The sequence below is a fragment of the Oxyura jamaicensis genome, chromosome 17 (assembly GCF_011077185.1).
Source record: "Oxyura jamaicensis isolate SHBP4307 breed ruddy duck chromosome 17, BPBGC_Ojam_1.0, whole genome shotgun sequence".
Classification (NCBI taxonomy): Eukaryota; Metazoa; Chordata; class Aves; order Anseriformes; family Anatidae; genus Oxyura; species Oxyura jamaicensis.
In genome coordinates this window covers 979,690-1,003,851 of record NC_048909.1, presented here as the reverse complement: position 1 = coordinate 1,003,851, position 24,162 = coordinate 979,690, and the positions used below count along the sequence as shown (strand labels likewise).

At 51.7% G+C, this 24,162-nt stretch overlaps 1 protein-coding gene and 1 long non-coding RNA gene across 2 annotated transcripts in view; both read right to left on the bottom strand.

Annotated features, from left to right (window-relative positions):
- Window positions 1-843: 843 nt before the first annotated feature.
- LOC118175374 (cholesterol 7-desaturase-like) lies at window positions 844-11,840 on the bottom strand. The gene is made up of 7 exons (XM_035341605.1): window positions 11,539-11,840; window positions 7,533-7,721; window positions 5,895-6,073; window positions 4,723-4,848; window positions 4,314-4,433; window positions 3,632-3,808; window positions 844-2,268 (listed from the first exon to the last, which is right to left on the bottom strand). Exons 1-7 carry the CDS (start codon window positions 11,828-11,830, stop codon window positions 2,107-2,109), a joined length of 1,245 nt encoding a protein of 414 aa, XP_035197496.1. The 5' UTR covers window positions 11,831-11,840; the 3' UTR covers window positions 844-2,106.
- A 7,524-nt stretch (window positions 11,841-19,364) lies between these two features.
- Window positions 19,365-24,162, bottom strand: part of LOC118175389 — a 16,487-nt gene continuing 11,689 nt past the window's right edge. Inside the window, exons 2-3 of the long non-coding RNA XR_004754956.1 lie at window positions 20,001-20,003; window positions 19,365-19,378 (exon numbers count right to left, since the gene is read on the bottom strand). This is a non-coding gene — a long non-coding RNA (uncharacterized LOC118175389). The remainder of the gene's footprint in view (window positions 19,379-20,000; window positions 20,004-24,162) is intronic.

The window sequence follows — 24,162 nt, the reverse complement described above, 5'->3', positions numbered from 1 at the left end:
AGAACTGATGAATCTAAGAAAGCCGATTAGACTCACTCCCTCTACTCTGATCTTCAACAAGTTGCATTCCTTGGATTTTTGTTCATCCTGAGATCCTGTATGGGAGCACAGTGCAGAATGGGGAGCAACTGGGCTGTCTCTTTCCCAGAAGCTGGAACTTCTGCCTCTCGCTGTATCTCCGTCTCCTTTCCCCTGCCCATGCCCATGCCCACAGGGTTCCCACAGCCCTGAGAGATGAGCAGGGCAGGCCTGGAGGTCAGGGGCAGGCTCAGCCGAGTCCAGATCATCTGGGGAGCTCATGGTAATGAGGAAGGTCAGAGGACAAGCTGGGACATCAATCTGCAGCTCGCAGTCAGGTGAGGTCAGGTGAGTCCGGTGAGGGTAACTAGGGTCAGCCACAGCCCTGCCATCATGGGGCAGGACAGGCTGGGAAGTCAGCCCATGGGCAGGGCCCAGCTCAGCATCAACGGACCTGCAGCGTTGCCTGGGACATGGAGTGATGGCCCAGAGCTGAGCTGAAAAGGGGCTCCTTGGCAATGGGCAGGGGATGGATGAAGGCCCCATGTGGGGCTGGTCAGGACAGGCTTCTTAGTGCTCTCATGGCCCTGAGAGGCTCAAGCTGCCAGTTTGGGCAATGCTCGTTGCCCAAGCTCCCTGCTATCTTTTTTGTGTTCCTTGCTGGAGGGTTCCTGTGGCTCCTGAAGCAGCACAGCATGGGCCAGCAGCAGGACCACTTCTGCCATGCAAGGACACACACATGGGGAAGTGTCTACACGCATAAGCCCACACAAAGCCCATCTGAGTACAGGCACATCCGTGGCTTTGTGCCACAAGTGAAAAATGACAAATCGCGAACATGAGATCAGTTGTTAAAAAGATTTAATAGTAAAGTATTGCCAGTGCAATAGGCTGGTGTGAAGGGCAAAGGCACAATTGCACAGTGTTATCTGAGGTGCTTGCCAGGGTGGGTGATGAATTCTGCACTGGCAGAGCCTGCAATGGCATTCTCCAGCTCCTGCTCTATAGGTTAATGGTGAGGGAGGAACCAGAAACCTCAGCAAGGTGCAGAATTCACAAGCCACAAGCAAGCGCACAGAGTGCAAGGGCAGCAGCCACCAGCCTGCTTGGAAAGCTGCTTTGTTTGGGCATTTGCTCTTGCAAGTTTGTGGCATTGAGTCCTGCAAACTATACAAGGCAGGCTGTTTCTACAGTGAACACAGGTTTCTCTGGGTATGCAGCAAGGCAGAATTTAGCCCTTTAATATCAAACATTTCGGCACTAAGCACAAGGGAGCCCAGACCACTTTTAGCCATATTTGCAGCCTAATTTCTATGTGTTAATTTCTGAGCACAGTGACAGTAAGTGACACCTGTGCTCTTGCCATGAGATACAAATTTTTACAGCCATCTGGGCATCCTTGGCATCACTGGAATCCAGGGGTTACCAAAGCAGGATCTTATTAACATCCTTGAGCTGCAAAGATGTTCTCAAAGTGGTTTGGTCACTGGGATGGTCCCTCTGCTTCCCAGCTTGGTGCATGAGGAAGTTACTCATGCAGAGCTCAGTAGGCTCGAGGAAGCCCACAGGTCTGGTGAGGGCAAAGTGGGCCGTTAAACCCATTCTGCCCAGACTGCTGTCAGACAGCAGACAGCAAATGTTTGTGGGCTTTGTAATCACACCTCTGATGCCATACAGACATTGGCCAAAGCTTCCCTAGAGAGCAGAGTCCTGCCCCAGACAAGGTGCAGAAGCAACAGCAAGCATGGCTGGGAAAGGAATCTTCAGGCAATGAAAGGCCATATGGAAAGTGTTTCATTTAACTACACAAAGTGATGACAGCAGTGAGAGACAAGGATGTTTTAGATGGAGTTCTGTCAGTCTTAAGTTCAAACTCAGAGCATACATGACAGCAGAAGTGCAACAGCAAGCATGTTACAGCCTCAGGGCTTCAGTGACTTGAACACAGAGGGTAAAAAGGGGAGCGCCAGGGCTCGGGCTCTCTTCTGTGACAGCATGAACACAAAGGGTTTCAAGCCTGCACAGCACCACTGCCCACCAGGAGCCACCTGAGAGCTTCTGGCCATACTGCAGGGGGCAGCAGGGTTCTCACCAGTCCAGGCCCTCCTTCGGCGCCAAGGGTCTCGTGCTCTTCTCGCTGTAGAACTGCGCGAACCAGCGCCTGTGCTTCTGGATGCTCGCGTCCTCTCTGACCAGCAGCGGCTTAGGCAGGTACTGTTTGTTATTCCAGATGGTTATATCTCGCTCAAACTGGGGGGAGAAGGGTGGTGAAGAAACTGAATGAGCAGTTTTGTGCATGCTGCCTGCACGCTAGGTTTATTTTATAGCATTTCTTCCCAGTGCCTGGTGTGGGACTATTTTTAAACTGCAACACCGCTGCTCTCTGTCTGCAGTTAGCAGACATTTAGCCCTTTGCAGCTCCCAGCCGAGAAGTTACTTTCATCTTAGACAGTCCCTGCCATGGGATATACTGGAAGACTAATGGAGGTTGTGAAGGTAGGAGTAGCTCCACCTGAGATTTTTGATTTGTTGGGTAGCTCCAGCCAACCAGGGCACTATAAATTAAGTACAGGTGTCTTAAATTCCACTCAGACATGCACCCAGTAAGATTTATGGAGTTTCCCTTCACAAAGACATCTATGCAGAAATAAGTGCTGCTTATTCACATTAGTAAGAATGCAAAATTTTAAACCATCATTTAAACAATACAAGCTAGCAAAGCTAGGTTTGATTTGGCCTAGGTTTTTGGCATCTGAAAATCATCTTTTGGAAATTTTTACTGTGGTGCCCTCTGGTCAGACCAAACGGTTTCCATGCTTTAACCCCTGACAGAGGGGAATGATGTGAACTATTCTGACTGCTTAAAAGGGAGTTACAGGGATGACAGTCAGATTTTTCTTGGTAGTGACACCTGATATAATGAGCAACAGCCACGGGTTTCAGGTTGAGAAGTTCTAAATGGACATTAAAAATAAAAATCAACACCATGGGTAGAGCAGTAATGGAATGGGTCACCCCGAAGGGGGCAGTCTCCTTTCAAGGCTCCTAGACAACTCCATCCCTGACCTGTCTTGGCCATGGTCTTGCTCCAGGTGGGATTGGAGACATCCAGGAGGGCTCTCCCTCCCCTTTTATGAATCTCTTTTGTAAAGACCTGGAAAACACTCTGCCAGGAGGGGCAAAAATTGCCAAATCTCATGATAATTTAACAGCAGGGATATTTCCTGGCACAGTTATCACTGAAGAATATTGGATGGTTTTAAAGTACCAGCCTGTGGTGCTGGAAATCTGGATGCAGGTATTACACCTTTCAAAGATGTCCTGCAACCTGGGAGAGGTGGCCTAACACTTGTACCCCAGTTCCCCAGCCACAGCAGATGGCTAGCATCTCTCCACCATCGCAAACAGATGAGCCACTGCAGGGACCCTCTTCACGAAACCTTGAGTTTAGTTCTTCCAGCCCCTAAAATGGAAAGATCATGCCAAGCACTTAAAGGATCTTGCCCAAGACTATTTTGCTCCCACATATCTCTGAGCCCACATAGGCTGCATAAAGCAACATCCAGCAAGCTCCAGGGGATCACCTTTGCCTGCTCTTCCTCAGCGGCCTTACCTGTATGCACTCTGCTCTCAGGATGAACTTGGGGACTATGGCCGGCACATTCTTCTGGTAGTAGATTTTGTGGACCACGTTCTGCAGGAGAGGCTCCAGTGGTGTCACAGTCTGCAGGATGACCCCGTGGCCCAGGAAAGCGTGCTCAAAGATGAGGAAAACCAGCCCTGGCCCCACCTGCAGAGCAAGAGCACACCCTCAGGGGAGAGTGCCCAGCAGCCCCACTGCCAGAACAGCAGCTCCAACGCCCTTGGTAGGACAGGCTGCGCTGAGCGGGCAGGCAAGGACTTGTCCTCTTGGCCTACCATGCCCTTCAGCTCAAGGGGCTGATGGTCACCCTGCTCTCAGATCCAGCAGGAAGGGGTAGCTCAGTCACATCCATGAGATCTCCGCTCCTGCTGACACCAGCTTTCATTTGTGAGACAAGAAAGCACCCAGCCCTACCTGGTTGTGCAGCTCATGCTCACTGCTGTTAATGCAACCTCCTGCCCTTGGCTTCTACAAGATACCTCACCGTGTTTGACCAAATAGGCTCACTTAGATAGGAAATATGGTCTTGTGTAAGTAAACGTTACTGGTCAGGATGCAAGGGCAGCGGGGCCAGGCACCGTGTCCGTGGCTCACCAAGCCACCCTCCTTCCCTGGTGTCCATACAGAGCATTTCATGGCACACGGGACATACCTGCCTGGCTGAAACCGACAAGTCCAGCAAGGGGAAGCGCTTCCCGAACATGGTTGCGGTGTGTTGGAGCAGCATGCGGGAGCAGTGCTGGTTGGGCTCTGGCTCTGGCTGCCACTCGGCCTGGGGGGGTGGAGAAGGAGCGGCTCAGCCCGAGAGCCGGGGTCAGGAGCATGGGCTGAGGGGAGGTAGCAGCGAGAGGGTGACTAAAGGGGGGGCTGTGAAGGGCATCTGGAGGTAAGCACGGATGAGGGAGTGAGGCTAAAACCGCTGAGATACAGAGGAGACTTGAACTGAAGACTGAAGGATGAGGCAGAAGAGATGAGGTAGGACTCGAGCACTGAGGCAGAAAGGGGACCTGGCCTCAGGGACCTCAACCTACTCGTGGCCATGAGGGGACATAGGGTCCTACCTTCCAGATGTGCTTCATAAAATCCCACACCTTGGACTTGGTGTATCTCAGATCAGATCCACTCAGAAAAGACGGTCCATGGAGAAAGACCAGGTGAGCCGTGTCAGCCGCATTCTCAGGGATTTCCTGCCGGGGGGAACTATTTGTAGCTGGTGAAAGCTGACCTGGGCACGAGTCTGTAACAGCAGCGCTTCAGCAGCAGTGGTGTGATTGCAGCACAGCCCAGGGCCCTCACCCCGCGGCAAGAGGCAGCCAAGGGAGTGGATGTGGGGTCTCAGTACTGACTGACCTGGGACCAGCTCAACTAGTGTGTGAAATAACTTAATGTGCAGCTAGACCATTCAGCATTAATATTAAGCTCAAAACAACCTAATCATGTTAACTTGTGTAGCCACACGTGCTGGGAATCCAAACAAGTCCTTCCTCTGGCCCTGGAACAATTGTAAGGCATGAAGCATTTTTGTGTTTGTGATCCTAGACTGGATTTCACATATTTTAAACCAGCATAAACCTCTGAACCCCACCAGCTTGCCCACATCAGGTCACTTGTTGAGGTTTTAACTGCTTTGTTACTCAAGTACACCATCCTCTCCTGCAGCTTGGCGAGTAGCACAGACTGGCCATAGCACAGACCTGTGTGCAGTGGTTCACTTCTGCTTATGGCCACAAAACTTCTCCCTTTTCCAGCCTCATTTCCACCAAGACAACAGAAACTGCAGCTATTTTGTTCGGCTTGGCACATTTGTCAGCATATGATGGTGATTATGAACATCGACAGCAAAATAACCATGCATTTCCATTTCTGTCATCGGTGAGTTGAAAAGCCTCCTGACACTAAGTGCTACAATCCTTGAAGAATCTTTTTTTAAAATTACATCACATGTAGGTCAAAGCAAATTAAGAGATTCCCTGTAAGTGCCACCCAGGACATCTGTTGTCTCTCAAACAGCCCATGGACCGCACATATGGGGAACATCTGCTACATTCTCAGTATAGGGTGCAATGATGCATTCCTAGGTGTCGGCTCTGCTGGCAGCAGCAGCTGCCCAGTGGCACTGCATTAACTGGGAGAAGATGCCCATTAATGTGTCATCTGGGAGGAGGCATCCCTGAACTGGACTCCAGCAGAGGACCCAGCCCCACCCGTGCCCCAGGTGCTGCCCCAGTGCTACCTGGATGTGGGCGTCCACAAAGTGCTCTGTCTGTCCCCGAAACACCCACTCCTTGGCGGCGATCTGTGGCTGCTCGGGCACAGCCCACGTCGGGCCGGTTCTGTCGCAGTGGTACCAGAGCAGCAGCATCCCATTCACCTCGCAGCACGGCCACGTCCGGACCTTGGCGAAATCTGGCACTGCAGGGAAAGAAAGGAATTGGATTAACGCAGCATTTCCGGGGTGCTGAAGGTCACCTTGTCCTGGACTATGGCTCAGAGCTCATTTTATGGGCAGTATTAATGTGGCGCGGGCTCCCTGGTGACATTTGTCAGACTGCTGAAGGGTTGCAGCCCCTGAAGTTCACAAAAGTATTTGCTTTGATGAGTCTCATTTCAGTGCCATGCTGGGCTCTGCAGCTCCCTGCCTGGCTGCAGGAGCTGCCCCTCTGGAATCCCCCCACCGCAGCGCCCTGTAGGCACACAGGCAGCTTTTCCACCCGTTTAAATCAACCTGACCCGTCTGGGCTGAACTGGCTGCTGGGCAGCTCTTTGCAGTTCTGTTCTCTTCATAAAACACAGTAATCATGACTCTGAATAAAGCAGTTTCCTATGAAACAATGCAAGTCTGTGTGTATGTCCAAAGAATTCATTCTCATTTTGTAATGAAACACATCTTTACTCATTACTTGGAATCAAAATTTCATTCAAATGCAGCCCCCAAGAGAGCATATAAGGAAAAAAAATAAAAAATAAAAAAAAAATAAAAAAATTGCAGTTTGATGCAATCTATAAGCTTTTTATCTTCTCACATATGGAGAGCATGATTTTTCCACTTCAAGAAAAATAGACCGTTAGTAGAAAGACTGAGTTTTGCTGCCACTCAGTGCTTTCGTTGCTATCCCAATCAATCCCAATCAGAGGAAATCGACCTTCTAAGGGAAATTAGGAAACAAAATCCAAAGCAGAACTCAAAGTAAATCTACTGGTTTCAGCCACATTTAGAGTTGGTAATTTATTTCAATTAATACAAATAATTGTTACATGTGAACTTTAAGTAAGATGTTCTCCCTACACAATCACTGCAAACCACGTCTAAAAGGTGGATGGGTGTGAAAAGCCTTCCTGGTTTCTAACCAAAAGCTCCATTTAAGCCTCAAAAAAGAAAAAATTGCCATTAAGAGATTATTCTGCCAATGTCAAGACCACAGATTTAAGCAGTGACATGGTATAAATTATCACTGTAGCATACAGATTACTTTCTGAACCCCAGCAGCCTCTTGGTGTCTATCACACAGACACTTTTTGTTTGCGTGCTTGGTGGTGCAATGCACAACTCCAAGTTAAAATCTTTGAAGGTGCACTGCTTGCTGTCAGCAGGAGTCAGGCTATCAAAATTGTGAAGGGTGGTTGGTTAACCAAATTAAAGTCCCATCTATCATCTAATGTGCAAGGGCACTGAAACATTGTGTCACAACATGGACAACCCAGGAGGAGAATTAGGGTGCTACAAAAACCAGGGAAGGGGGGGGGGGGGGGGCCGGCCCGGGGGGTGATTATTATGAACCCCACTTTTCCCTACTGAAATATTTTTTTAGGATGATGCCCAAGGCACTAACAGTACTGCAGGTGCTTTCTGCAGACCTGTGAAAAGGTTCACCTTTTCCGGCATATGGGATGCCGGTGCATTTTCCATCTTCTCCTCGAAACTGCCAGCCGTGAAAGGGGCACTCGATGCAGTCACCCACAACGCGCCCGCCGGCAGCGAGGTTGGCACCAAGGTGAGGGCAGTAAGCGTCCACCACATGGGCCTGGCCGTCCTGGGTGCGGAACGCAGCAAGCTGCTCTCCTGCAGAAAGACAGGGTTATCGGCCTGTCCCTAAGGCCGGCAGCGCCAGGCCCGGGCAGGTGGGCTCAGGGATCCAGGATCCGGGACCCAGCCCCGTCCGCGCGGCCGCCACAGCGGTCTCCGACCCCGCCTGGCTCCCACCCTCAGCACCCTTTCTCTGGGCTGTCAGAGCCTGTTTCAGCTGCAGGAGAAAAGGCGCCTTCACAGAAAGTGTAAAGATGTGGGATCTGCTAAAGAGGGGGCTCCAGGAAGAGCAGAGCAGTGGCTGCATGTAGAGAGAGCCCCGTTCCTGTCCCTTTGCCCAAAATGGCTAGAGGAGAGCGTGGGCTTGTGAATTCAGGAAAATCTGGCTGAAAGGAGAAGCCCTTTATCTGTTTGCTCTTGACCTCCAAGAGCTGCATGTACCATAGCCCAGCAGCTCAGCACAGAATACGTTCCTCAAGCAGGGCCGGCTGAGCCAGTGTCCCACCACCTCCCTGGCAGGGGTGGTTCTGGCTAAGCAAAAGGCAGCTCCTGCCCCAGCCAGCTCCATGCAGGGAGGGATGGAGCCAGTGCAGGCAGAGCTGGGGCTGCATTGCCCTGACACTCAGACTTGCTTTGCTCTGCTGCTGGGCCAAGTTTCTTCTGCCCCGATGCAATGTGAGGTTTGCCCTGCTGATACTTGTCTCTGCTCACTGGGATCATACTCCTCCTCCCTGCCCCCAGGGCAGCATCCTGCTAGCTCAGCAAAAAAACTCTTGCAAAGTTTGCCCTGGCTTCTGGAGAGACAGGCTGTGCCCGTGCTGTAGCTGTAGGTCTGTTCATGGCACACATGGCTGTGCAAGGAGTCCGTGACTGTGCTGTGTGCCATGCTGTCACCTCCAAGATTGCTCTGCCCTGAGGGACAGACCTGGTGCCAGGCGCTTTCCTGGCACAGCGTGAGCAGCTGCACACCTCAGTGCTGCGGCACCATGCCGTGGGACCGGGGCTGCTCGTCAGGACCTGGCCTGAGAGCAAAGCTGGACCTGTCCCCTGCATCCCCTCGAGTTGTGTCCTGGCCAGTCTGGGGGCTTGGAAGCACTCTGGGGGCTGTTCATATAGATGCAGCCAGTGAGTTAAAGGCTGGGGTGCTCCAGGGTCCTCTCTTCCATACTATGCGCCATGCAGTGCATGTGTATTAACCCATCAGCTTGTGAAATCTGATTGTTATAGCTGGTGCTGTACCTTAGCATTCAAACAGTAAGAAATGAGACCAAACTAAAGTCCAAAGACCAAACTGAGCCATATTTTCCCAGACAGCCACACTGATGACCAGTGACACACTGTGAATTACACAAAGCTACTTCCTTTGGTTTTGTGTCCTGAGGGGAAAAAAAAAAAAAAAAAAAAAAAAAAAAAAAAAAAAAAAAAAAAAAAAGTGAAAACTTCCCCAGCCTTCAAACCTAGAAAAGGTTATTTCTGCTATCTGGCAGAAAAGCATGGTTTTACATCTTTATCCAGGACGCCTGGCACTGCTGACTTGCTGGAAGGCGCTGGTACCTCTGCTGGCAGCTGGTGAGGGGAGTGGAGGTGCCGGAGGTGCAGATCCTTCCCCTGCCCCAGGCATCAACCAGTCATTCCTCAGCATCAGCATTTTCTCCTGTCACCAATCTGCCTCTTTGCCTGACCTGAATTTCAGAGCATAGGGGGCTATGCCAGGAGAGGTTTCTGCCCGTGCAGCTGTTGGAGGTGACACAGGGTCACTGGGAGCAGTGGCACAGGACTGGTGCTGGGTGGGTCAGAGTGGGGCACTGGTAGCCTAGGCTCCTGGGGGGTCCCAAGGAACAGCCCTGCGCCCTGGTGCTTTGCTCAGGAAGGTCTCACCTCTAGAGCGTTCCTTCTTTCAGTCAGCCTGGAGTTCATCTGCCTTGAAGAGATGAAGTGGTGCCTGTCACCAGAGTCTTGTGGGGCTGCCTGGACTCCTCTCCTGGGACTCCTGAGCTAGCACTGCTTTTGTCTCCAGCCTTTGTACTCCAGAGCCAGCAGAGCCAGAGGAGAAGCTGATCTTTGCTTAGGGTGGTGCATCAAATCTGATATATCCCTATGTGGGAGGACAATATCCCAGCCTAATATATGCTAAGAAACTTTGTTGTAAGTGAATATCTAGAACTTAAGAGCCACATATAGGCACAGATGTTTTCCTGTGAAATTAGTCTATTTTCTTCATGGAAAATGAATGGCAATTATGGCAGGAATAACACATGGCACAGAAAGAGACACAAGGTCATCGTGCAGTTCTTGGATGGGGAGGCAGAAGCTGGGAGAGAGCCCAGAGGAATTGCTCAGGTGCTTTGCTGCACAGGAGCCTCCCCTGGGGTCTGAGCAGCTTCACTGCAGCAAGACCCAGGCAGCAGAGCTGCAGGACACAGCCCTCAGGAGAGCCTGGGGCTTTCCTGCATGCTCTGCACTGTGGTTTGGTACGTAACTGGTCCCCAAGGTCAGGTCCTGCAGGGACCAAGTCAAGAGATTTTTCTTCATCTCCTCTTGCTCACTTTCTCTGGAGCAGGGCCACATTTCAAGGCTATGCTCAGAAACTCTATCCCAGATAAATTAAACACAGACTTGGAAGCTTTGGGTTGTTTAACTCTCTTATTTACTGATAGTCTTCCTGGCACCAGTAAACTACCATCATGCATCATGCTGCAGTGTGAAGTTATTTTACCTGCACTTCTTAGCCAGACCTGGAGGACTGGGTGCCAGGGCCCAGGCTTCAGGTAGACAATGAAGGGATGCAACTGGTAGGCTGGCAAGGGCTCTCCAGGGTGTAAATATTGAACTGGAAGGTTCCCGTCACACAAAGAAACAAAACATCACAGGAGAAGATGGCTCTTGAAAACAGATTAAAACAAAAAACACACACACACACACCCCCCCCAAAAAAAAACAAAAAAAAAAAAACGCCGAATCTGAGGGACTTCAATGCAGAAACCTCCTTTCCTTTACGATGAGGAAGGCACCTCAAGTCCCAAACCATCTTCAAGGCAAAAGGACCCTGGACAACTTTTCTGGATGTGGCTGTGAGACCTGATCTGCCCCAGGACAGGGGAGCTGTGGGCACAACAGTGCCTGGGAGGGGTACCCAGGCAGTGAGGTGCCCTGCTGTCCCAGAAGAAGCCCAGAGGGGTGCCCTGCACACGCACAGTGAGCCTGTGCCATGATGCCCCAGCTGGGGCACCCAGTGCATGTGGAAAAGCCGAGGCTGTGCCATGCTTGGTGTCCTCATGTGGTTGCTGCGTGGGGTGCCCCAGAAGGGATGCCCCAACAGAGATGCCTCAGTGCCACAGCAGAGACCACAGCAGAGATGCTGAGGCAGAGATGTCCTGCACACTGGCAACAGCCAGGGCAGGGAGCCAGCATGGGTGCTGGCTGGGATGGCACAGTGCCCTGGCAGGATGCCCCTGCAGGGTGCCCAGGGCCCTGGTGAGGATGCCCAGGTGAAGGTGATCTCGTATCCCCATGGAGACACCCAGGCAGGAATGTCCCTGTGCCCAAATAGGGATGCCCCCACTCTCCGGTGGAGTGGAGATGTCTGGGATGTCCTGCTGGGGATGTCCGGCTGTGGATGTCCCGGTGCCCCAGTGCAGACGCCCGGGACAGGGACGTCCCGGGGGCCCGTCAGGGATGCCCGCCGTGCCGTGCCAGTGCCCCGGCCGAGACACCCATCAGGGGTGTCCTCACTCCCGGCGGGGATGCCCAGTCACGGGCACGGCGCTGTCCCGGCGGGGACGCCGTCGGGGATGCCACGCAGCCTGGCCAGCATCCCGGGCCCAGGGAACGGGGACGCCCGTTGGGGACTCACCGAGCAGGGCGAGGCTGCGGACGGTCCCGGGGGGCAACTGCGCGGAGTCGAGAACTCGATACCAGCCGTTGGGGTACGGCGGCGGCCGGGCGCCGGGGCGGCGGGGGCGGCGGGGGCGGCGGGGGGCCGGGGCCGGCAGGGACCCCACCTCCCCGCGGCCCCGCCGCAGCGCCAGAGGCCGGCAGCAGCCCGGCAGCACGACGAGCAGGAGGAGGAAGAGCAGGAGGAAGAGCAGCGCCCCGCTCCCCAGCCCCGCCGCCAGCAGCTCCGCTCCGCACCACCCGCTCCCCATAGCGCGCCCGGCCCCGCCGCCGCCTCCCCTTATAGAGCGGCCGGCCCCGCCCGAGTGGGGCTGGGGAGGGGGAGCTCGAGGGGGCTGGGGGGCAGCTCCCACCCCCGGCACCCCTCAGGCATCCCCGGGCTGCAGCGGCTGACGATTCCTGTGGCTCAGCCCCCCGAGATCTGTGAGTTGCACAGCAAAGAGTCACAGCAACACAAAATCACAGTCACAGAGTCACAGAGTCATAGAACTATAGAATAACAGAACTGTAGAATCACAGAATCACAGAATGGTTTGGGTTGGAAGGGACCTTAAAGCCCATTCAGTTCCAACCCCTGCCATGGGCCCCCAGCGTGGCCTTGGGCACTGCCAGGGATGGGGCACCCACAGCTCCTCTGGGCAGCCTATTCCAGGCTGTCACCTCCCTCATTGTGTAGAATTTCTTCCTTACATCTAATCTAAATCTCCCCTCTTTTAGTTTATAACCATTCCCCTTTGTCCTATCACCATCTGCTTGAGTAAGAAGAGGCAGTGAGCACAAGTTGCTGCAAAGGGAACTCCACTTCCACAGAAGGAAAAGTTTGTCCCAGAAGGAGCAGTACAAATTCTGTTCAATACGTTATTTAGATCGATGCATACCACATCACCCTCCTGAGCTGCTATCTCATTCCCAGAAAGATGGGGCTGGTGTTGGGGCTGGCTGTGACAGTGGCCGCCTGACAGCACTCTGATGTCCCTTGGAGTCCAAGGACAGCTCAGAGAGTTGCCAGTGCAGAAAAAGGAAGGGATGCTCTCGTGCAGAGAGGACAAATCAGGGCCAAGGAAAGATCAGGTTACTTAAGCGTTACAGCTTGCTGTAGAGTGAGGTAGGGAATTAAAGCTTGATTTAGTGCTAAGAATTGCACAGTTCAAGAGGCTACTGTAGAAAGCCCACCTGCTGCCCATCATGTAGATATAGCCAGGGATTTCCAGGCAGAGAAACAACCCCCCAAACCCTACACAGTACTAAGTAATTGAAAAGGGAAAAGCACACAGAAATGGAGCATCTGCTTGAAGCAAAATCAGCAACCAAAAGGGTGAATTCAGACAGGCTGAAAGGCCTGAAGACCCCTTACTAAAGGTTCAGGTAAATATATCTGACCTGTTGGAAACCTTTTCTAGAGGAGAGTGCCAGTGTAGCTATGCAGGAGACAGAGCACCCCAGATGGAAGTAAATAGACATCCCTAAGAGAGGGGCAGGCCGCAAGTCCTGTCTGAATGAGGAAAAGGAAGGGCAATGAACAAGGAATAAGAAGTGAAATATCTAGTCAAAGTAAGGCAGGACAAAGAAGGATTTCACTCAGCGAAACACTCAGAGAGTGTTTCGCTACTGGAAGGAGGGCCAGGTGTCATGGAAAGAATACAGGGATGCTGTTCGTGTTTGTAGGGAGAAAGTTCATGTGGCCAAAGCATGCCTAGAGTTGAAGCTGGCTGTGTCTGTGAGAGAAAACAAAAAGGTTTTTTTTAGATATGTGAATGGAAAAAGGAGAGCTAAAGAATGCATAGGGCCGCTCCTTGATAGGGAAGGTCTCCTCACAGACGATGACGTAGGCAAAGCAGAGACGCTTAACGCCTTCTTTGCCTCTGTCTTCATTGCCGATCATGGGCTTCGGGACCCAGGGTGCCCCGAGCTGGAGGACCGGGACGGTGGGAATGACAAACTCCCAACCGACCCTGAACGTGTGCGGGATTTGCTACTCCACCTCGATCCCTACAAGTCCATGGGTCCAGATGGGATTCATCCCCGGGTGCTGAAAGAGCTGGCGGACGTCATCGCAGAACCTCTCTCAATTATTTTTCAACGATCCTGGGAATTTGGAGAGGTCCCGGTAGACTGGAAGCTGGCAAATGTTGTGCCGATTTTCAAGAAGGGTCAGAAAGAAGACCCTTGCAATTACAGGCCTGTCAGTCTCACGTCAGTGCCTGGTAAAATCATGGAGAAGATGGTTCTCGAACTTATTGAGGCGCACCTGGGGGACAAAGCAGTCATTGGTCCCAGCCAGCATGGGTTTGTGAAGGGTAGGTCCTGCCTAACTAACTTGATGTCCTTTTATGATAAGATCACCCGTATGGTGGACCAAGGGAAACCAGCTGATGTGATATTTTTGGACTTCAGCAAGGCTTTTGACACAGTCTCCCATAGGATCCTACTGGACAAAATGTCCACCATACAGCTAAATAAAAACATCATACAATGGGTGAGCAATTGGCTAATGGGCAGGGCCCAAAGGGTTATGGTAAATGGGGCTGCGTCAGGCTGGCGGGCGGTCACTAGTGGGGTCCCTCAAGGCTCCATTTTAGGGCCGGTACTTTTCAATATTTTTATAAACGATCTGGATGTAGGAATAGAAGGTATTTTGAGCAAGTTTGCTGATGACACCAAACTTGGAGGAGTTGTGGACTCGAATGAGGGTGGAAAGGCCTTGCAGAGGGATCTGGATAGGTTGGAGAGCTGGGCGATCACCAACCGTATGAAGTTCAATAAGAGCAAGTGCCGGGTCCTGCACCTGGGACGGGGAAACCCTGGCTGCACGTACAGACTGGGCGATGAGACTCTGGAGAGCAGCCTGGAAGAGAGGGATCTGGGGGTCATGGTAGACAGTAAGTTGAATATGAGCCAGCAGTGTGCCCTGGCAGCCAGGAGGGCCAACCGTGTCCTGGGGTGCATCAAGCACGGCATCGCTAGTAGGTCAAGGGAGGTGATTGTCCCGCTCTACTCTGCGCTGGTGCGGCCTCACCTCAAGTACTGTGTGCAGTTCTGGGCACCACAGTATAAAAAGGACATGAAACTGTTGGAGAGTGTCCAGAGGAGGGCTACGAAGATGGTGATAGGCCTGGAGGGGAAGACGTACGAAGAACGGCTGAGGTCACTGGGCCTGTTCAGCCTGGAGAAGAGGAGGCTGAGAGGAGACCTCATCACAGTCTACAACTTCCTCGTAAGGGGGTGTCGAGAGACAGGAGACCTTTTCTCCATTAACACCAGTGACAGGACCCACGGGAACGGGGTTAAGCTGAGGCAGGGGAAATTTAGGCTTGACATCAGAAGGGGGTTCTTCACAGAGAGGGTGGTTGCACACTGGAACAGGCTCCCCAGGGAAGTTGTCACTGCACCGAGCCTGTCTGAATTTAAGAAGAGATTGGACTGTGCACTTAGTCACATGGTCTGAACTTTTGGGTAGACCTGTGCGGTGTCAAGAGTTGGACCTGATGATCCTTAAGGGTCCCTTCCAACTGAGGATATTCTATGATTCTATGATCTTCAAGAGTAACTTACTAATGGCATAAAAGCACATAATAAATACATCCGCAGGGCTAAAACAGAAACTTGATGGCAGTTTGGGGATTGGCAGACCAAGGAGTCTTCACAGTGTGCTGGGCAAGTCCACTGGACACTGTAGTGAAGGGGCTCTCAGGCACAGGAATGAGTATGCTCCATTGAGGAAGGGTCAACAACATGTTTCTAAGTAGAATCCATGTCTCACCAAGAGACCTTAGGACTCAACACACAGCTGAAGAAATTCATGCTTTGTTGACTTGGACTTTCAAGACACTTCCTCTAAGACCTGCTGCAAAAGGCCCTTAAATAAGCTTGAAGTAACAGGAGAGGAATCCTCTTTGCTTCTTTAATTGGTGAGAAGGCAGGAAACAAGGAAAAGGAATAAACACTCAGCTGTTACAATGGAGAGTGGGGATCTGCATTTGTATCTGCCTATTCATGAAGAAACTGAGAAACGGGATAAACAGATGTCTAAACCACCTGATTAAGATGGCTTTGCATTATTCACTACAGTAAAATGTAAAGTTGACTGTGAACTACTGCAAAATAAACCTTACAAATCTTTCAGTGACTGGCAGGCAAACAGCAGTGTCAGCCATTGAAATGTAATGCATGTGGTGAAGACCCACAGGAGAGGGTTATCTATTAATTGGCACTTGGAAAACAATCAGCACGTTACTTGACTTTGTATCTGAATACATCCGTTCACTGTTCCACTCAGCTAAAAAAGACATATGCAATGCTAGGAATAATTAGCATTAGTGCTTTTGTAGACATGATGATCTAAGCATATAAGAGAGGCAAGGTCCATAGAAGACAATAATATTTTCTGTTAGGTGCACTGATACAGTTGGAAAAATAGCTGATGAGCTTTGAGGCATAATAGCCCTCCTTCGAGAAAAATTAGGAATGTAATTGGGAACAGAGCACAAAACCATCTGCATGTCTGGTGATCTGCAAGGTGCATGTAATGGTGGCCACCTCATCTTGCATGGAGTAAACCTAAAAGAGATACCAAGAAATGAGGACTGTGATCAGAAGAAGGGAATGACAGCCACAGGAGGCATGAGAAGAACAAATAATTGAAGTCTTGAAAATCAGAAGGCAATTGACACACCCATTATCAGTCCCTGAACTAAATAGGTCTCAATCTAGGACTTTCCATTTAAGCTCATATTTCACCCTTTTCCAGGTCTGAAGGAATTTATGAGGGGGCAGAAGTGAGTCCAGCAGGAGGGAAGTGAGAAAACAAAAGGACAAATGGGTGACACAGGGAGCCCCAGGGTGCTGGTGGGACACAGAACTCCCAGCAGCTGGGGGGCTCCACGGGAACCTCTGCTTCTATAGACCAGGGCAGGGAACAAGAGTGGAACAGCCCATGGCGTATGAAGGCAGTTCTGAGCAGTACAGACAGCACAAAACCCGTTTGTAGATGGACTGAAATGTTCCAGGAGAGGATGCTCCTGGGTGGCAAAACAGCAGGAGCACGCAGGAGCTGCTTGAACAGCACAGAAGCTCTGTGCCCATGAGGGGTGTGAGGCTGTGCCTTGTGTCCTCCTCTTCCTGGGTGCCTGGCTCTAGGGTGGGGGACGAGCAGTACTGGGATGAAACAGCCCAGGCTGGAGGGGAAAAACAAGTTCAGTGCAGGAATTTCCATTTTATTCTTGTTTGCAATTTTAGAATATATTGAGAGGTTTTTGACGGTAATGTAGCAACCTCAGCTATACTAAAGAATTTCTGAGGGGTTTGAAGTAGTGTGTATAGTGCTGAATGCCTTCCATCATGTACAAAACCCTGATTCTGCATGCTCCTGAGTTTGTTGAGCTACCTATCCCAGACTGAAATCCGTCAGTCCCTATCTTTGATACATAAATGGGCAGTGGTTATGGTACAGAAGATTCCTTTGTTTCCAGAGACAGAAAACATAAAGTATAGCTCTATCAATAAATAAATAAATAATAAATAAAAAGTAAATGAAGAATGTGGTGTTTGGCTGATATTAGAAATCTCTGTATTGCTTTAGACTTTCTAGCAGGTTTCTGCATTAGAGCAGAGCTGGGTCTTGATGTGGTGACCAAAATCAGAAAAAAAGGGCAATTCATGGGATTGCAGGAGGGGAATGAAGCCTTGGAGAAGGGGTTTGTAGGTCACTAAGTCTCTCAGTGATATATTTCATCAGATAAGGGTTCTACCTGTGTGTTCATCTTTCCAGGAAGCCTACCGTGAGACTGTGCTTCTTGCTTTCCAGATGCACTATGCAGTGCGTGCATTATGTCAGTGCACCTTAAGGGGAGGAGATAAGGAAAAACTGTTTTCTTCAAAACCAAAACAGTTTAACCTAGTCTCATCATGTTTTTCTTTATTTTTAGGCTGGTTTCATAATCAAACAAAACTTGTGCAATCAGTCCTCAATGTGTCCTCAGGAATAAGGTTTTGATCTCCTTGCAAATATCAATCACGCCTGACAGGAGGGCACAGCCCTCCAGAGGGGCATGCCTGTTGTCACATTCCTGTGCTCTGGATTTTATGTTTGAGCCGTAACCCACAAATTATCTGTTCTGGCACACAGAGGATCACACCCAGGATCCAGCTCCAGCCTGCCAGCTGGCTCTGGGGTGAGGCACATCAAGTGCAGCAAAAAGCCTGGTGCCACACGGCTTCTGCCCCTGCTTGCCACACTGACACAAATGGGCCAGCTCTAGCGTCGTCAGGCTTGCTCAGTACCCTCCAGAGCTATTCCTGAGGCTGTATGCCTCACACTTATTATGTCTGGTGCCTTTAAAAAAAGGCACATAGGGCAGGTTGGAAAGCAGCCCCCTAATTTTTCTGTTCTCCCCGGGTAAGGAACATTCACATGGGAGTCGCACGGGGTGAGAAGCCCCTGGAGCAAGTTAAACATTCACAGGGATGTGAACATTTCCCAGCAATAGCATGAAGCCAAGAGAACTGAGGTGTCCTAGGCAGACCCAGGCCATAGAATCACAGAATCAGAGAATGGTTTGGGTTGGAAGGGACCTTTTTGAGGGTGATCTGGTCTCCTCCAGGGACACCTCCCACTAGATTGGGTGCTCAAAGCCCTGTCCATCCTGACTTTGAACTCTTCCAATGATGAGGCATCCACAGCTTCTCTGGACTCGTTCCAGAATCTCACTGCCCTCATCATAAAAAAAGTTTTCCTTATGTCTAACTTAAATCTACCCTCTTTCACGCTTAAAGCCATTACCCCTTGTCTTGTCACTACAGCCCCTGGTAAAAAGTCTTTCTCCACCTTTCTTATTAAGCCCCTTTCATCTTTTGAAAGGCTGCAGTGAGGTCTCCCCAGAGCCTTTTCTTCTCCAGGCTGAACAGCCCCAACTCTTCCAGCCTTTCTTCACAGGCAGGGTGTGGGGGCATTACAGAGCGGGGCTGCAGAAGGTGAGAGGAGCTCTGAGAGCTGTGACGAGCTCCTGGGAGGAAGCTGGAAGGCTCAGGGATGCAGGTGAAGGGGCTCTGCTGAGGAGATGTGTGCTGCCTTCTCTCAGAAGCAGGCTTCAGGAGTGCGGAGGTGGAAACCGTTGCACATTTCTGCACCCATCACTGTGAAGACAATGTCCTGCCTTGAGGACAGTTGGCTCTGGAGGGGTTACAATTTCTGGAGTGCCACATTGTTCATTGGCACATTTTCCCTTCCCTCTTCTCAGCTTCATGCCACACCAAAGAGGATGGGCATGCCCCGAGGTCTCACTCTCCATTTGACAAGGCACAACCTCTGCCTACAAGGAGCCTGTCACCACCTGCAGTCACACCTGCCTGGAGAACCTTGTACAGTCCCTGTAGAGAAGTTTGGCCCTCCAGCATGCCTCCAGCTCCTTCAGAAGGTCAGGCCATCTCATGTGGGTAAGGGCCTGCACAAACACACCACTGAGTCTCGCAATGAGCAGGACTGGTGCAGCAGCAACCTCTGGTGTCCTGGTGTCTCCACAGAGCCCCTACAGACAAAGAAAACTAATGGGACAGCCCCAGGTGACACCACTACGTCATCAAGCAGGGCAGCCACATCCTGACACAGCTTTATCACAGGCACCCAGGTTGTTGGACTGAGCTCAGCAGCCGTGCTGATGGCCCTGAGATGGGCTTATCCCATCCAGCTCACTGGCAGCAAGGGCAGGCACTTGGGAATGGCAGAGTGGCGGAGTCATGAGCTTAGAGAGGAGAGCGAGGGGCTGTCTGAGTTGGACTTACCTTATAAAGAGGCTGTGGAGGTGCTCACAGAGCACGTAGAGTGTGGGCATGTGTGCTGGCTGGGGCACCCCGTGTGCTCTGTGCCCAGACACTTGTCACCATGTTACCTGTGGTGACTTTGTCACAGAGTTACCTGGGCCTAGGCCCCAACATCCTTCATGGTGAAGTTGTGCAGGCAGCGCCCAGCAGTGACAACTCTGCCCCTGCTGTGCAGCAGCCCAGGGAGTTGGGTGTCCCTGGGGATGGCCGTCCTGCTCCCCATACATGACGTGCAGGAAGCTGCAGCCCAGCCGCCTCATGGCTTTTTTTTTTTTTTTCTTATTTTTTTTTTTCATCAGAAAGTGGGGATTATGTCAAAATGAATTTTTCCCTACAGAGTATTTCAAATCTGTGAATGCTGTTTTTCTCTTAGAAAATTATTACAATGAAAATTTCTACCTGCTCCTACAGTCCGTTTGACTGTGCATATCTGTGCATTCAGTGCCTTCTTAATTCCCTGACACTGTTCTTGTGTTTCTCACCATCTTTTCCTCTGTCCATTGGCGTTTCGTGTTCCATCCTCCCCCCAGTCACCCGACTATCTCCCTGCCTATTCGGAAACCTGCAGCTTCTTCACCTGATGACAGTACTACAGAGGTGATACACACTCTGCTCAGGAGGGTGGCAAAGGTTTCCACAGCCCTAGATCTTGTGTCCTGCAGGGAGAGCTGAGTGAAGCCAACAAGAATGAGCACTACAAACAGGACAGCTGCTTCTTGGCAGTTCCACCGAATTGCAGAGAAGGCTGGGCTGGGGCCCTCTTGTCTGAGAAAGCATGTAGGGAGAGCACAAGACCTGCTCTGTGACTGCAGTTCATCCAGGACATCATCTGGAAGAGAGGTGGAGACAGAAGCAGAATGTACGACAGCAACAACTCAACCCAAAGGGCTGCTCTGGCACTTTCACCTCGGTCTCCATCCCGGTGCTCCCTGCAGCCACCACCATAGAAACAACTCCTGTGGGCACACTGCTGCCTGCCAGCCTGGCTGGATGGCTGGTGCAGTGAAGGAAAAATCCTCCTGTTGCATCCCGGCTGCTTGCCCAAATCCCATTCCCAAGCAGGCTGCCAGGGGAGGATACTGCACCAGCCTCAGGCAGGTATCAAGGTGCGAAAAGTGGCCCCTGCAGCCCTTCCTCACCCATCGCCCCTGCCCACTGCCTACCTCCACAGAGAGGGTCACTGCTGTTCTCCTGCCCCAACCCCAGCCCTCCATGCTTCCTCTACCTGCAAGGTTCCCAGGGCATGGGATTCCCCAGTGAGCAGTAGGAACAGGCTCCAGCCATGGAATGGAGGCTGTGCAAGGAGGCTGGGTTGGGCAACAGAAAAGCCATGTTCCACTTTCACCATCCTGCCTGCCCCAGGTGTTTTCCAGAGCCTGGAGACAGCTCCTCCAGTATGGAGAGCCCCAGGGAAAGCGTCAGGTAGCGGTCTGTCATTGCTCAGGTAGGCGGTGTCTGACACCACAGGCAGCAGGCTTTGTCTTCAGCCGCTGCACCTCCTCTATAGCATGAGGAGTTCATCCTCCAAATAGCCTCTGGGGACCTTTTTTCCAGTTTTTCAGCCTCTTTGTAAAGAATGCAGTCTCCACATCTGTGGGCAGTATTCCCATTGGTGTTCCCCCATGCTTTGTACAGAGATTCAAGCCATCGCCTGCTGCTGCTCTGACCCCCTCAGGAGCTCATCCAAGAACAACACTTGCTCTTCTGGGCTTTGAAACTTGTCTTCAGTGAACCCTGGTCAGTACTGGAGGCCCCTTTTCCAGTCAGTGTTAGTCCTGTCCCAAGGGCAGGACCAATAATACCTGCTTTCTATTTGCTCAGCTTTGTGCTGTCTTAAAATGTTTCTGTGTGCTCAGTTTATGAAACAATCCAACTATTTGCTATTTCACAAATTTATCAGCAGTGATTGCTTCCAGAGCAGTGGCAAAAATAATGAAGTACCAACCAGCTTTCAGATCCTGTCATGCCTGTAGGAACGCCTGCCGCCAGTTACAGTTCTTCGCTAATCTTCGTCCATCAGCTCAACCACTCCTGCGTCGTGCAGCTGTACACAGAAGGCTTTACCGCAGCCTGTGTTACAGCCCTGCAGTTACCAATTACATTTTAACTTTCTCAAAAGAGGAATTTAGTTTGTTTGGCAGCTCCATGATGACTGGCAAGACTCGTATATTCCTAATGCTTCATTTCCTCATTTATGAAATTTCATATTATCTTTTCCCCCATTGGGACTGATGCCTTACTCCAAGGCAGATGAAATTCCAGCTGGGTTTGGTGCTGCTCCTGTGCAGACTCTCAGTTTGATGGGGGCTCACCCTGGCTGGGGAGGATTTGCACCATTCGCAAGCACAGACACCACACAGAGGTGCTCTTGCCCAAATCCCCTGCATTCAGAAGGTGCCAGACATAAAGAGAAGGATCATGCTATGCATATGCTAATTGCTAACAGGCAGTTAATTGCATGCACCAAACCATGGCTAAGAATGTTGCCATGACGTGCCAGGGGGAAGCCACACAAAAAGCAAAGACCACTGCTTGCTACAGAGTCCACACATAGATGAGCCGGTGGGTGCAGTTGTACCTGCCATTTACACAGCTTCCACCCCGCGAAAACCCTGTATGCACCCATTGCCTTCCGATGATCAAAGAGCCCGAGGACACAGCAAGAGTGGAAGTCGTGCAGTGACAACGTCTGCGCTGGCTGCAGCTTACTGCTGGAGCTTGTGATCTGGGCTGTTCCTGGTGACAGGACAACACGGCCCAGTGGGAGGCATGGCCTGAGACAGAGGCAGGTGTTTCCCCGTGCTCAGTAGTGGTGCCAGGAACAGCAGTCTCTGGAAGAAAAGGCGACAAGGTGGTTAGAACCTGGCTCCTGACTATGACCACCCTAGGCTCATGGGCTCAGCAGCTGTGCTAGCTTTTCTTCCTACAGGGAAGTCCAGACAATAAGGAGGGAAGACCTTTTGCACTGCAATGTGAGTAAGCCGAAAAGTTTCAAAGCCTGTCTTTTTCCATTGTCTTCTCTGCTAAGTCCCCTGCTGTGGCCAAGGGGGCTGTGTTACTCTGCTGCCATCACACCAACCAGGGCAAGGTAGAGCCTGTGCCTGCTTCTCAAACAACCTTCAGTAAATGTGCCTGGTAACTAGAGGAGGGAAAAAAGCCAAACGAGTGCAATCCGTTGGTGTGGATGCACCTCCACTTACCTGCTTGCGTGGGCCCCTCGGGGTGGGCAGAGCCATGCGAGCACTGCGAGGAGCAGAACAGCGCGGTGGCACTGAACAGGGCAAAGGCCAGGAGTCTCACTGAGCACACAGGATTGGTGTGGAGCGCCACACGAAGCACTGCAAGAGTTAAGATGGTGGTGCCATTTTCCTTCTCTGTCTGAGCACATCACAACTGCCTTGGGCTTCACTGCTTTCCCAGGCAATCGGGGCTTCTCCGGGAGAGTCCCTGGGAGGGACGGTGCCGTGCGGCTCCGCAGCCCCTCGCACACGGCAGCCCCGCGGTGTTACACAACGGCCATTTTGCTTCTGCCGCTTCTTGCGAGAGCATGTGGGCAACGTGGGACACAGGCAAAATGGTTTCCATGGCAACTTGCACTTCAGAGATGCCAGTGAGAAAATTTGCGTTGGGGGAGAAAATTCTGCTTCAACTCACGTTGCAAGCAACCACAGAGGTGGGCTGCGGCAATACCCTAGAAATGGCTGATGTAAAAATATCTCTGGTGATTTTTCTTCTGCAGGCTGCTCTCTCGGCTGGCACACAGTGGGCTGGCTGATGGCATTTGTCGCACGCAGTTACAAAGCAACGCCATGTCGCTCTCTGCAGCCCCTTTGTTTTTTTTTCCAAGAGGACCAGGTTGGCTGCTCTGAGTGCAATGTTCTGTTCTTGGAATTGGAGAGAGGTGGTGGTCCAGGAGTGGAATGCAGTCCCTCTCAGCCACAGAGATGGGCTGTCCTCCAGATGTTGCCCACTAGCTGCTGTGGCTCCCTTTCCTTTGGGGGAGGCTAATGTTAGCCATGGGGCAGAGAGATGAAGAGAACCCCAAGAAGTCTCATCACCAGACAAACCTTTAAATTATAGCCCAGACGTAATGGGGTGAATTTAATGGAAGAAGTTGCCCTATGAGGTAATGCCTGGAAGAGTATGGCTCTGTCTGGAGGGACAGATTAAAGCCAGGGTGAGTGTCTGCTTAATCTCTCTGCCCCAAAGGTGTGTTGGCCAAGGGAGGGTTCTCCAACACTAGAGTGAACACAGACCTTGATGACATTCATGTCATGGGCTGGGAAAGCATGCCAGAGGTACTGTGTAACTGGGAGAACAAACTCAGAAGACCTTGTTCTACCTAAAATGTAGAGTGATTATGCCTCCCAAATTAATGGGGATACCCACACCCTGAACTGACAGCCCAGCAGCAAAGATGAAAAAGAAGGAGCCGGACCCCAGGAGATGCTCTCCAACAGCAACCCGGGGCTCAGCCCCACTGGGCTCAGCCCCCAGCACCGCACTCCCCCCACACACACACGCAGCAGCCCTCCCGTGGGGTGCAGGAGCAGGACACCGGCCCTGGAGTCCCCAGGGCTCCTGTAGCCCCCCCGGGGCCGGCTCCCTCCGTCTCCCCCTGCGCACCCGAGTGAGACCTGGGGTCGGGGAGGGGAGCGCCCCGAACCCCGCACGGAGCGACGCTGCCGCAGCGGCCGGGCCCTGCCGGGGTCCCTCCCGCCGCCCGCGGGGGCCGGGGGCGGGCCGGGGGTGGGCGCTGCGGCAGCGC